General features: G+C 37.8%; 2 protein-coding genes across 2 annotated transcripts; one reads left to right on the top strand and one right to left on the bottom strand.

Moving 5' to 3' along the window:
• Positions 1-467: 467 nt before the first annotated feature.
• c1qtnf13 (C1q and TNF related 13) lies at positions 468-4,571 on the bottom strand. The gene is made up of 2 exons (XM_008411463.3): positions 4,267-4,571; positions 468-1,890 (listed from the first exon to the last, which is right to left on the bottom strand). Exons 1-2 carry the CDS (start codon positions 4,295-4,297, stop codon positions 833-835), a joined length of 1,089 nt encoding a protein of 362 aa, XP_008409685.2. The 5' UTR covers positions 4,298-4,571; the 3' UTR covers positions 468-832.
• A 950-nt stretch (positions 4,572-5,521) lies between these two features.
• Positions 5,522-13,858, top strand: ube2na (ubiquitin-conjugating enzyme E2Na). The gene is made up of 4 exons (XM_008411464.3): positions 5,522-5,679; positions 9,375-9,621; positions 9,879-10,019; positions 11,137-13,858. Exons 1-4 carry the CDS (start codon positions 5,650-5,652, stop codon positions 11,181-11,183), a joined length of 465 nt encoding a protein of 154 aa, XP_008409686.1. The 5' UTR covers positions 5,522-5,649; the 3' UTR covers positions 11,184-13,858.
• The last annotated feature ends 121 nt before the right edge of the window (positions 13,859-13,979 follow it).

Raw genomic sequence — 13,979 nt, 5'->3', positions numbered from 1 at the left:
AGGACAATAGCAAAAAATATAGCAATATAGCAAAATTGTTTACCTATTCTGGATCACTTTGCATATTTATTTTGTCAGTTTTTGTCCCCTTTTTTCCTTCTTGCTCATATTATAATAGGCTAAGAGTTAGCAGATTACTTTCACTATCAGTGAGGTATTTAGAAACAAAGTGCAAAGAGCACAGAGGTGTAGGAAACGACTCCATGCAGGTAGTGGTGCTAACCGAGTGGCTTTGTTTCTACACTTATCAAGTATTCAGGATGCTCTGGAAAGAGAAGGAGCAAATCTAATGATTTTGTCCACTTTTATTTGAGACTTTCAGAGATTTGAAATCACCTGTCATTCTAATTCTTCTCCATGAGCACTGGCATGCATCTCTACACGGTCCTATCTCACATACAGGTGTCCCGGTCCTTGTTCATTTAGGTTTTATTTGCACAAAACCCTGAAAGAAACAACGTGGTATGTTGTGTTTTTAAGTAAGCAGTTTTATTAAAATATACATCTTTTACATTTATATTCTGACCACACAACAATCACTTTTCTATGAATAGAAAGCACTGTTTTATTGCTTCTAAATGCAAAGGACCTAAGTAGCAAAAAAAAAAAAAAGATTTTATTTTAGAAACTGGAGAAAATTGCATTTTCAAGTGACAGAATCTGCTGGGCAGTGTCCACGACTCTGTCTCATAGCACCATCTGGTGGATTAATCCAGAAGAAAACGCAACATGTGGAACTAAAGCAAACTCTAAAAACTCAAGTTATGTTAAATTACTTCCTCTACCTACAGAACCAGCGATGTACTACAGACAGCACTAAAGGCAGAGCTGTTTATAGGCTGGTTCTGTCTGCCGTCGTTTCTGCAGACGGATAGACCAGGAAGCCGGAGAAGGTGGTGTACCTCCCTTGGTTGCTGTAAACGGCGTAGCGCTTGTCCTGCTGGCTGTACAGCCACACCGTTTCCCCCCTGTTGAGCTGCAGCATTAAGCTCTGACTCTGCATCTCCCTCCTCTTGGACGTGTCCTCGTCGAACACCATGGCCTGCACCTGCCCGCTCCCGGTCATCAGCTTCACAGAGACGGCCTTGCGAGGGTGCTTCCCCACTGTGAAAGCAAAGAAGTACACCCCGGGGAACTGGCAGGTGAACAGGCCTGAGGTTTTGTTGAAGTGGCCCCCAATGTCGACGTACTCCACGTCAAAGGTCAGGGGAGGTTTGTTGTGGTGCCTGTCGCTCTGACCCATGAACGTGGACGTCCGAGCCACTGAGAAGGCTGACTGCGGCTGCTCAGACGCTTGACCTGCGCTCTGGGGTTCAACCTGAGGTGGGCAATCGGGATAATACAGAGCTGGCGAGGAGAGGTGGTTGCTGAGGTAACTGGTTGGCTGGAGCTTTGGATAGATCAGATAACCAGAGAAGGTGATGTAAGGGCCAGCATTGCTGTACACAGCATACTGGGGATTCTGCTGCAAAAGCAGCCACACAGTGTCCATTTCCTTCAAACTGATCATCACACTCTGGCTTTGCACTTTCCTGCCTATCCTGCGGTAGTCATCATAAGCGATGGCTTGCACCTCCTCCCCATTCTTCACCAGGATGACCGAGAGCAGCTTACTGGGGAACTTCCCCACGGAAAAGGAGAAATAATAAGCCCCAGGGATGCGGCAGCGGAAGTGCCCGGTGTCTGGATTAAAGTCCCTTCCAGTGTTGACCATGAGCTTGTTGAAAGTCACTGCTTTCTGCTTGCCTCCCACCACGCTGCTGGTCTGCGCGGCAGAGAAAGCAGAACCGAGGCCCGTCGCCACAGCAGGCCCGTAAAGGGATGAAACTCCTCCAGAGCACAGGATAATGATGAAAAAACATGCCAAGTGTGAATGAGACCTGCAGGAAGCTAAAAACAATAGAAATAGCAGATAAAATTGTAAAATGACACATCAGGGGACACAAGGATGTCTGAGAGGAACATTTGCATTGTCCCTGAATAAAGGAATAATCAGATTATGTGTGAACATATTTTCTAGTGAGATCATTGTTTTATATTTTGTCATGAAAACTAATCAAGGAAAAAAGTCACGTTAATCAGAGCCGTCCAAAATGTGGTCTTCACAAGAATTTTATGTGGTTCAAAAATGGCTCAAATTTGGTCTGTCAGCATAGGTGGACAAAAATAATACTTTCTCAGAAAAAAAACTTTGGCTGCTCTCTTTCTATATTTTCTGTGACGTACCTGACAATTTACATAGGTAATTTTTTTTTGCCTGTTTGTTAAGCCACTTATTAAACATTAAATGATTCATAGGTCAAAGACTCATAAACTGAAAATTGGGTGGCTGCTCTACCGCTACGCCGCGTGTCGCCTCACACACAACAGTTCTTAATCCTTGTCACGAGGCAAGGGGTTCAACTCTCAACCTCTGGAGATTTACTGTCTGTCTATAAGTATGCAGATGATGCACAGCTCTACATTACAATGACAAGTGCTGAGTAGATGAGCGGTGTCCAAAGTCAGTCCTCAAGGGCTGGTTGCCTCAGTCAGTATTCTGCATAACTAACTACCTCCTCAGCATGTCAAAGTTCTGCAGAGGCCTAGTAACAAGCCGTCATTGGATTCAGGTGTGCTCAGAAAGCATGGCGACCACTTTAGAAGATTACAAGAAGGAACGACTTCAAACTTTTTCAGAGTTCTACCATTTTAGCACATTGGATTTTAGTGAGAGGAACATCAGCTGAATCTTCAGTTTATCTGCCAGTTAAATATTTATCTGCAACCCTTTACCCTTCAGTTAACATATTTTCTTCTTCCTTTGTCCTCCACTTATCTATTTTTCCTTCTTTTTTTAGCATAGTGGACAATGCTATCATTATCAGGTAATGAACAGAAACATAGTGAAAAAACAGCCAAAAGCCCAAAAGACCTTTAGAAAAATAGAAAAACTACAAATCAACATATTTTTTAAAGACTGCAAGATAGTCAGACTGCTTAAAATTACCAGCAGTTTAGTGACAATTTAAAGTTTTTCACACTACATAAAATCTTGTTTGCTTATTCTTTACAAAACAGGCACACAGACAAGTTGCGTCTCTCTTTTTGTTGTACTGTTAAGATGTTACAAGTTCATATTTTAGTTCAGCATCTGACTCTAAAGTTAAATTTTGTGACGTAAGATGTGTAATTGTGAATACAGAAGAAGAAGTCTACAAGAGAACTTTTTATGCTACAGCTCAAGTAGCTGCCCAGGATAAGTTTTATCTTTCATAATGTACTGGTCACTCTGATCTTATCCTGTATTTGAATTAAAAGATGATAAGGAAGTCTGGCCACATTGTTGACACAAATTCAGAGCGTTCTGTGTGATCAGCAGTGCCTGTAATGTGACTGATGTTTCTGTTCTCCTTGTGCACTGGCAAAAAAAAGGCCTGCATTAGGCGCTGGTTCATGTGTGCCGAACAATGGAAAATTTCAAAGACTTCACTAAGTTAGGGCAGAAAATGAAAACACGAGTATTACTTTGATGTGTCAGTACGTGGTAGGTGAAAGTCATTTTTTAATCAGTGAGTAGAGAATATTTTTCTTTTTTACATTTTGAACTCTAAGTTGGTTTAAATTTATTTTACTTTTCAAAATATTTGTTCATCAATACACTTCTTTTTCTGTATTTACGTCTCTGTCTTCTTACATTTACTAAAAATTTGAAATTAGAGTTGACAGTAACCCCACCAACAATTGTTAGACAATTTGAAGGTATTTGGGACAAACTAAAGAGATTAATTACTAAAAGCTCAGATGAGTATTTTAGTAAAGACCTTAACCTGAGACCAGACCAAGACCAGACAAAAACAAAACTAAGATCCATCTTGAGTACTACAATTATAGCTCATGTATGCATTGTGCTCTGTAATATGCATTTTAAGTGACTAGTAATACTGTACTGGAAAATGCAAGGCAAATGTGCAAAAAAGCAACAACAAAAAATAAAAAAACAAGCAAAAAATAAAAACTAAATAAAAAATGTCCTCGCCTAATAACAGCAAACATCTTAGGATAGATAATCTACGGAGAGTAGTGTTTACAGCAAAAACACAGTCAGATGACAGAAGTATGTTTGCAACAAACGTGCATTTTTTCATAACAAGACATCAATATAAAGAAACATACTGTACACTTTTTTAAAACTTCTTTTTCACACAATTGCAATCATAAATAGCAAAAATAAATAAATTGTAAACGTATCGCCATTTGACGATTAAACAAACATAATAAACCCACCTGCTGAGGTAAATTGGCACAGAAATTGCATCCTGGACTTCGTCTTAGTCGGGTCTGTTGAAGTTACTGTGTGCTTGTTGGTCTGTTAATGTAACTGACACCCAGTGGAACAAAGATTTTGTTCAGGCAGAAATTGTGGAAGGAGGAGCTCCGATCCTCCCTCTGATCTATCGCTACTATAAAGTCTGTATATGTAAAAAAAAAAGAAAAAAAAAAAGCAGCTGAACTCTGCATACTTGTTTGCTTCCAGAGTTGTTAAGTCTAAGTCATCATTGTTTGGTCTTCCACATGTAGAGCTAATGCTAAACTCCAGCTCTTATGACTTCTAGAAAAAAAAAGACATGGGTAGAATTTGCAAATAGAAAATGACTGAAAGTGCCAATATATCAGTGAAAGAATGTAGTGTTCTGTCATTGGAATGCAAAAAATTTTCTTTTGATGTGATGCAATAATATTTAATAATATTTGTCATGTATTTGTGAAAATTTGTCATGTATTTGTGAAAATTTGCCTCAAATGGCTAATGCACTTGGACAAAAACACAAAATGAAATACGAGTTAGTAGATTATAGCAGGATGAATTTCAGGAGCATTCAATGATGTTAGAAAGTATTTGTCCCATTACAAATGTCTTCTGTTTTTGTTTTTCATACGATCAAGTTTATTTTATTTTATTTATTCAGACAAAGATAAACTGAGCAAATACAGAATGCACATTTCAACTGATGCACTGTGTTACTAAGGAAAAAAGGCTATACTACAACTCAGTTGTCCCTTAAACCTTTAACTATTGTGTCACTGTTGGAGGTAGAGCTGCCATCAAGGATGTGAAATATTTGTCTCTCTCTTTGCAGAACTGCTTTTATGATACATAAAATTTGGCATTTTGACTAAATATTACAAATAATCCTATAGTATAAAAGTTACAAAATATTTATACAAATTTATCAACAAATAAAGGGAAATTAATTGAACAGCAGGTCAAGCACTGTAACATTAAAGCTTTTATTTTTAAGTAAAATAAAAGCTTTAATGTTACACCTTCAGTATTTTAACAATATGGGCGTTTAATATTTGTTGTTTTAATTTTTCTCCATTACTTATCTTTCTGTTAATTTGTATTTTTCTTACATTTAAAGTGAAATGTTTTAGTTCTATGGTAGCTACATCTGTACTCCTTAAAAGTAAAAACATACAAAAATAAATAAATAAATAAAAATGTACAAAAATCAACACCTCTCCAGGCCACGCCATGTTGACGCAGCCAGGAGCCCTTTTGCTTATGTCGTCATCACGCAGGAACCCGGAAGTGGTCTGTTTGCTGTCAATGCCAGCTACAGAGAGAAGGAGGCACCGAGAGCTAGAAGCCCGCATTTAAGAAAAATGGCAGGACTGCCCCGCAGGATTATTAAGGTACCTATTTCTAACAGAATATTGTTTTCTTCTGTGATTAAAAATTGGAATTTATAATTTAAACTAGTTTTTCTTTGTCCGTTGCACATAATGGTGTTCCAGCGTTAGCATCGATTAAGCTAGTGTCGGTTTGAGAAAGTAACTTCCGCTTCTTTAATGTGCCCAGAAACAGCGATTGTCAGAGACTAAAAATACAAAATTAGTAATGGCAATTAGCCCGTTGGCTTGGCTCAAATTTTTTTACTGTAATTTGTACAACTCGGTGTGGTTTCTAGTTTTCTTATTGCGCTTGCAGGATTGCTGAGCAAGCCGGCTAGCTAACTATGATAGCCATTTGGTAGCATCTTAGCGATCACTTTTAAATGATCCATGTTCATTAAATTGATTCCAGTTTATAACCGAGATAAATGTAGAAACAAACCATTACTGTAAATAAGAAATTAATACAATGGTATCGTGTAAATCTACTATTTGTCGTGTAATTCAAAGGATTTCTCATTCCCTGCTGCTGCAAGTTAATAACGCAATAAGTGCGTTTCTATCAGATGGAAGCTTAATCATGAAATTAATAATTTCAAAATAATGAATTCTCTGCTGCTCAAAACTGACCGAAGTGATGGGCATAATTTCTTTATAGACATCGAAAAGTACAGAGTTTAATCATTGTCCTCATCTGGATAATTTTGGAAAAACATTTGTATTTTCAGACTTTATCCTCTACCATTTTTTCTCAAGTTATTTCTCTTTGTTTTGTTTTTGTTACATGGAGCAGCGTTCATGAGTTTACTTACACCTTGTTAAAGTGCATTTTGTCACTTTTCTTTATCTGCACTGATGTAGAAAGTCATAAGCAGTTAGATGATGGTTCCTTCTGTCTTATTTTCTTAAATTAACTTTCAGTCTATGAATCCGCATGATTTTGCATATTTCAGGTCATGTGTACTAATAATAATCATAATAATGCCAAAATCCTCTTTAAATGCAGACTGAACTTTAAAATATTTTCACAATAGTCCATGAAATTTCACTGTGAAAGACTTATCTTTTTATACAAAGAATGTTTTTTTGTTCCCAATAATACAGAGCACATAATGTTATTTACAGCCAGATTACAAACTGTGCTGTAGTGAAACTTGCATCTAAAACATTCTCGCCATACATACTGCAGAGCATCACCCAGAGGGTGAGATGCTGCTTCCATATAAAATCTACTTCACGTCTGTTCCCTGTCATTAAAGACCTGGATTCAAAAATGCATATTTTGCATGCCAGCTATTTTATTGAAATGATTACAGGTAATTTTTGTTTTAGATATCTGAAATACTGCTAAACTGGTGACGTGACCATTCCTGTTTTATCCACAATTTCCTGTCAAGCCTGTTGTACTCATTTTCTCCTGTTTTTCTGTGCCATAATTTTTTTATTTTTAAGAATTTATGAAGCACAGTGGTGAAACAAACTGCTGCTGCACAAACTACTCAACAGATTGTTGCTAGGTAACCAGAGTGAGTAGTTGATACCACCACCAACTTTACTTAGCTGACCCTTTAGAGGTTGAGTGGCTAAAGTCTTTCCTCTGCCTACATCCCCCAGAATGCTGTGCGGTTCTGGATCGAAGTTCAGGAAAATTATTGAGCATTTATGTGTTTTTTGAAATATTTATTATTGGTTTATTGCTCAGCCCTGTACTTCCCACCCCCATTGTTTGATTTATTTTATTTTTTATTTTTCAAAATAAATAATTGACTTTTTTTAAGACTGGTTATTTTATTAAAATGTCAGGCAATTGGTTTGGTATATCCAACATGCTAAAGAGCTGTTTTGAATGCAAAAATTCACATCAAAGTATCAATATATTGTATTTTGCATCCCATTTTGGATTCAGTCTAAGAGCAGTAGATTAACACACGTTAGCCCAAGATGCCTAAAGGTCACAGAGAGCGTTGGAAGCACAGAGTAGGAAGGAACATTTTGATTTATTGTAACGCATATAAATGACTTCACAGCATTTAATCTATAGCAGTTAATGATTGATAAACTATAAAATAATAATGCTAAAATGAGGGAACACACTGGTAACCTTTGACTATGCAGCTCTTTTACAGAGTTATTTATGTTTGACACATTTACAGTATTTGTTTGTTCTCTAATACTACACTTGTTCCCACAGATAAAATGTCATATTTTATGAGTTTAGGTTGATTTTAAACTAAATAAAGCACACAGCTCTTATTCAGTGGGTTTATTGAAATATCACTCTGTGGTTCCAGCAGAAATATGGCATTAAAAGAGGAGAGTTTTATCAAAACTATCAGTCTCTGTTTTTCCAGTAGTAATTTGTACTCTTTGTAGTTTTTCAAATAGTTATTTTAGAAGAAGGAACGTTTCTGTGAATAGCAAAAGATCGAGAGGTGTGTAAAGAAGTGCACTGACTGCCTACAGTTGGTGGGAAAAGACGGGAGGGCTGGGAACAGTACTTACTGGGCCGAGCCCTTGAGCCCCCTGAGCGTGTGACTGGGACAGGGAGCCCCTCTTCTGTCTGTGTTTTCACTGCATGGTTTTGTCTGTGGGTTATCTGAAACATTTCAGGAATCTCACTCACAGTTGCACAGAGGGAAAAAGATGGCAAAAACTGCTGTCGCAAGTGTTGGCTGTGACTTTATTGGTCCATATTTCCGTAGATTATTTTTTACTCTTCCTTTGTAGTTAAACGTGGAAGCTTTATTAAGGAAGAATAAATCAGAGTTTTGATGTGTCCTGAAAATCATGTTGAAAATAATTCTGATTTTGCTGCAAATATGCCTCTGAAAAGTGAAAGTACACAGCAGGTTGACCAAGAAGGGCGTCTATAATAATAAAGAAAGTTGAAAACGCCATTGCAGATTGGTGGTTGATGCTGCCTGATCGTTTTACAGCGTGGTGCGACAGTGGATCTGATCAAAACTTATTTTAAAACATCTGTTCTCAGTTTTTATAGACTTGCTCAGTCTTAACTCGTTGGTGATCTGACCAAAGAAAAGCAATTATATCAATTCACAAAGAAGCAGAAAGCAAGCAGGAAGTTTCTCAGATTTAGTCCCAACTTGGACTTTTATGTGAGTAATTTTAGGTTTCTCTGTAATGCATGCTATGCTATGCAGGCTTTCTTTATTAGTCCACAAATATGCATTTAAGTTGATTCATTTTAGGGTGCATCTGAATGTAGGGATTGTCCCCTCTTACAGTTTTGGTTTGATGATTGCATGTCAGACATCTGAATGAATAGTTTGTTCTTCACTTCTTTAAATATGCACAATCCCATCTCTTTAAATTCTTTCACTGCTCAATCTGTACAACATCTTAGAAATGTAGAGCTGCATAAAAATCTCAGTTGAAATGGCAGTTTTATTGTGTGCAATATTTCAGTCTCAGGTTTACTGAGACTTTTAGTAGGCTGTAATATTTCAAGTCCCATGCATCAAAAAACCGCTTTCCAATTATATATATTGACAGATGAATTTACTTATTTTTCACAGTTTTTTTTGGGAGGACGGGGGAGTCATAACAACCCTCCTGACCCCACTGAGGGAAAAAGGGTGCAAGAAAATGGATGGATGGATGGATGGATGGGGGAGTCATAACCGATGTAGGTCTTAGTCATTAAGATCAGCAGCTCAAGTATGTTAATGTGTGTTTTTTTTTTTTATCTTATCCAGGAAACCCAGCGCTTGCTTGCAGAGCCTGTGCCAGGCATCAAAGCAGAGCCAGACGAAGGCAATGCGCGCTACTTTCACGTTGTCATCGCTGGACCTCAGGACTCGCCGTTTGAGGGAGGCACATTTAAACTTGAACTCTTTTTACCAGAGGAATATCCCATGGCAGCTCCTAAAGTACGGTTCATGACCAAAATATATCATCCCAATGTGGACAAGCTGGGAAGGATATGTCTGGACATTTTGAAAGGTAGGCCAAATCTTTTTCTCTAATTCGGTACTTGCTTTTTTTTAATACACTTTTTAAAGCCATGCACCTTCTTGAACCTACATAAATCAATTCGTTTTAAATAAAGTATTCACTAAATGATTCCTTTCTTCCCAGCAAAGCATTTTAACTAACTCAAGTTTGATCCACCAGTACAGAGCATCACCAGTTCATCCGCTGCTCCATTGCTATGTTAAGTATCTTAAATTTGTTTGTTTCACTGTTCTCTGACATTTCAGATAAATGGTCACCAGCTCTGCAGATTCGAACAGTGCTGCTATCTATCCAGGCTTTGCTAAGCGCACCCAATCCTGACGATCCCCTAGCAAATGATGTTGCAGAGAAGTGGAAGTCCAATGAAGCTGAAGCCATAGAAACAGGTGAGGCTATTAAAAAGACCAAAGCTAGACCCTGAACAAATATTGATTTTATTCATCTTAAATGTTTCTTTTCTTGCTCAGCTACAAATTGTGATTTCCAAGTCTACATCATGAAATTTGTTCACCGAGTTGTAAAATATGATGGAATAATGTTGTGTTATAGTTACAGACAGAGAGTAAAATAAACTTATATCAGTTTACCATCTTTATCTATTTTTGACACTAGAATGTGAACAACATTTTTGGAAAAGAGATGTTTCCTCAAGCGTAAAGGTTAGACCGGTCAACAATTCTGCAATCTGGCCACTAAGAGGCGCTCTTCTTCAAGCTGCTTCTACAAACCAGGATTCAGAGCAGATCACATATGCTGTGTTCTTGCATAATCAAGACGGATTGGCAGATTGGTTTTAATGCAGAGCTGCTCACCACTTCACACCTACTTGAAAACTCGTGTCTGTCTCATTTTAAAGAGCTATTATAAATTCCAGAGATTTGAAATCATGCTAGTTTACTCCTACTGGGTTTGAATTTGCTGATAATGAACACTTTATGTTATAAAAGAACATGATAATTAGTGGAAAAATTAGGCAAATTGAACAGATAGAGCAAACATTTTACTCACTAACTTGGTTGCTTCAAAATCTCAAATTCCATAACTGCTGGGACGGTTTTGTTTTTTATTTTAGCTTTTCCAAGGAAAAGATGGAAACTTCATACCAACCCCTTAAAAAAAGAAAGGTGAAAACCACAATGAGTTTAACACAAAGATTAGTTCTCACCATCAGTCTGAGGTGCAATTAGAGCTGCAGGTGTGCAAAGACGACACAAATTGATGTCTGGGCGATGCTTCAAACACTGCTGTCGCTGTGTGTTTGGCCTTTTACACTTAAACTTGACTTAATGCTTCTTAGGTTTCTTATGTTCTTGCAAAAGTATTCATAACCATTGAACTTTTCTCAAGTTACGACTCTGTTCAGTCTACTTTATTGGGACTTCAGATGAGCAAAAGGTCTGAATTATATCTTGTTTATTTAATCCTATTTAAAGTGTTTGGGGACAATTTAAGGAATAATATTGCTGAATTATAATCCATCCTTTCACATTTTCCTCTCTGCAGCCAAGACATGGACCAGGCTTTATGCTGGAAACAAAAATGAAGTGTAAAGCATCCTCACAGGTGGAAACACAAGTGAAAGTCAAGCGAACACAACTCATGTGCTGCCAAGATCTCCTCCTGGCTTCATTTGCATTTAAAGGACACAGTCTTTTATTTTTTATATATAAATATATATGTGAAAACAACTGCTGATATTCTGTGATTTCAATGCACACTAGTACTGAATGACTCGTCTATGTCCTAACTCACTACTACTATTCAAATGCATGGGCAGAGGTTTTAGATCTACTCACCTGGCTTTCTTTGTCCAATTGGGAGGAGAGGGTGTCTTGACGTCCCGCATATCTGGGGGAACGTGGCTTTAGTGGATTGAGTGGGGATGAGAGGTTGGCTAGATGTGAAAGTTGATGTACCTTCTTTATATTTTAATTTTATTTTATTGTGTCGCAGTTTAATAAAAGCGTCTAACTACAACTACTAGCCCACTGTATACACTCGCATAGAGGACTTTATCCTGTGTAGATCTCTGCTTTAGGTGCCATCTGGTTTCATTAGCTGCACTGTAATGGGACTAAAAACCAAACTGAGCCTGCCACTGACCTTTCAACCTCTCCGTGTTAACTTGGATGCCCTGTAAGCCTCTGGATGGTAAAACTGTGAGCGATGGAGATTGTGGACCTTTCTTTATTTTTCATACATACAGTGTGTTATTACAGTACTCTGATGTTTTTTATGACATGTTTTCTGCTCTTCCTCGACTAACTACTTTTTACTTTTTCTTCCTTTATGGGTCAACAAGGCTCAGTTGTTTCCCTGCTCCCATTAATATTTATTTCACAAAGGAGTGGTTACGCTCGAGTCATGAGATGTCTTGTGTTGTGATGGGAACAGGTGTTGGGATAGGAGCTTCCTGGGTGGCGCTGAGACGGCGGCCTGTCCACGGATCAAACACATGAGCGACGGCTCTGACTCCAAACTGTTGTGATTGGTCTCTGTTCAGTTTAATGTGTAAAATAATTATAACTCTGAAGAGGAGCAGGTTTGCTGCTCAAAATGCTATGAAACTGTTCACCTGCATACTTTTATGTTCTGTAAATAAACTGTTGATTAATAATAAAAAAAAAAAGAACAGAAGTATGTAATTCTTAAAGGGGGATAATCTGGGATTAGTAAATTAAATGCTGCAATTTAAACAAATGAGTGAAATTTCCATTTTGAAAACCAGAGAGGTCTTTCTAAGCTTTTAATTTTGAAAGGTATGAAAAATGATTTAACAATTTGAACATGTTTTAGTTAAAAATCTGCACACTCCAGCACTGGGTTTATTGTTAAACCGGGTTTGTAAACGCTGTTATCCACCACTAGAGCGAGTCACTGAACTGTGGAGCCACAAATCTGGAACTAACGAAGAAGCCATGGCTTTAACTAAACATGAAGAGATGCCAGCTCCTTCTCACTGGAGGAACACAGAAATAAATTTAAATGCTCATATATAGATAAAATGTTTTTTTAAGAAAAAAATGTCCTGTGACTACAGATGTAGGAAATCTGTAAAAAGAAAAAAAAAACTAAAATGCAGTTTTTCAGAAAATTACAATATTGCAAAAGGACAACGTATTTTCTATATGGGAATATGGCTTACACAAATGGGAATGCTGCTGAAATGACAATTGTAAGGCTGCACAGTGGCGCAGTTGGTAGAGCTGTTGCCTTGCAGCAAGAAGGTTCTGGGTTCGATTCCCAGCCTGGGGTCTTTCTGCATGGAGTTTGCATGTTCTCCCTGTGCATGCGTGGGTTTTCTCCGGGTACTCCGGTTTCCTCCCACAGTCCAAAAACATGACTGTCAGGTTAATTGGTCTCTCCAAATTGCCCCTAGGTGTGAGTGTGTGTGTGCATGGTTGTGTGTCTCTGTGTTGCCCTGCGACAGACTGGCAACCTGTCCAGGGTGACCCCGCCTTTCGCCCGAAATGTTGGCTGGAGATGGGCACCAGCACCCCTCCCGACCCCACTGAGGGAAAAAGGGTGCAAGAAAATGGATGGATGGATGGATGACAGTTGTAAATCACAAAAGTGCATAGCTAAAGCTTAACAGAAAGTTGTGGAAGGGAAAAAGCATCAGTTAAAGTATCAAAATAAATCCCATTAAAAACAGTTTGTAGGCCATGCAGTACCACCCAGAACACAGACTATACTGTTGATTTCCCTGTGTCATCTCTGAAAAATCTGGAAAATTTTAGAGGCATTTTCCCTAGGTTAAGAAAAAAGTCTGAACTGTTGCTCAGTGGTCTAAAGTTCCCATTTAAGATGAAAGTAAATTTTGCACTTTGGGGTACAGAATCCAAATTGCTTTAGGACTAGTGTAGCAAATATGTTATTGCCTTGAGAGAGGCCAATAACTCGGCTAATGAGAATCCTGAACCAGAACTTAAAATAGGACATATAAAACCTGATCCATGAAGTTGGAATCAGTGAAATAAATGAGCATTTAGGATACCGACTGAGACGGAAAGTATTTTAGTTGTGCAAACTAACCAATCACATGTTAGGGTTTATTTTACGTGCAATGGTGACAGCTTTAATGGTGGACTGTCAATATTCAATAATTAAATACTGAAAATATTGTTTACAGTTAAATACTGATATTTATTTCCTGTATTTGTTTGCACGATTTTTTTTTTTTTTGCGATTAAATTGGCTGTATAAATAAATATTTTCTAAATTATTTGTTTGCTTCATTGTGACACTTAATTTGCTTCTATAGTCCCGAGAAATGAAGTCATAGATTAATAAATAAATGAGCCCAGATTGTATCGTCATATCTATTTGTGGGGGCAAAAAGTATC

This window comes from Poecilia reticulata, chromosome 6 (genome assembly GCF_904066995.2).
Source record: "Poecilia reticulata chromosome 6, P_reticulata-male-v2, whole genome shotgun sequence".
In the NCBI taxonomy this organism is placed as follows: Eukaryota; Metazoa; Chordata; class Actinopteri; order Cyprinodontiformes; family Poeciliidae; genus Poecilia; species Poecilia reticulata.
The sequence above is the reverse complement of the archived record's forward strand: the minus strand, read 5'-3'. Positions and strand labels throughout refer to the sequence as shown.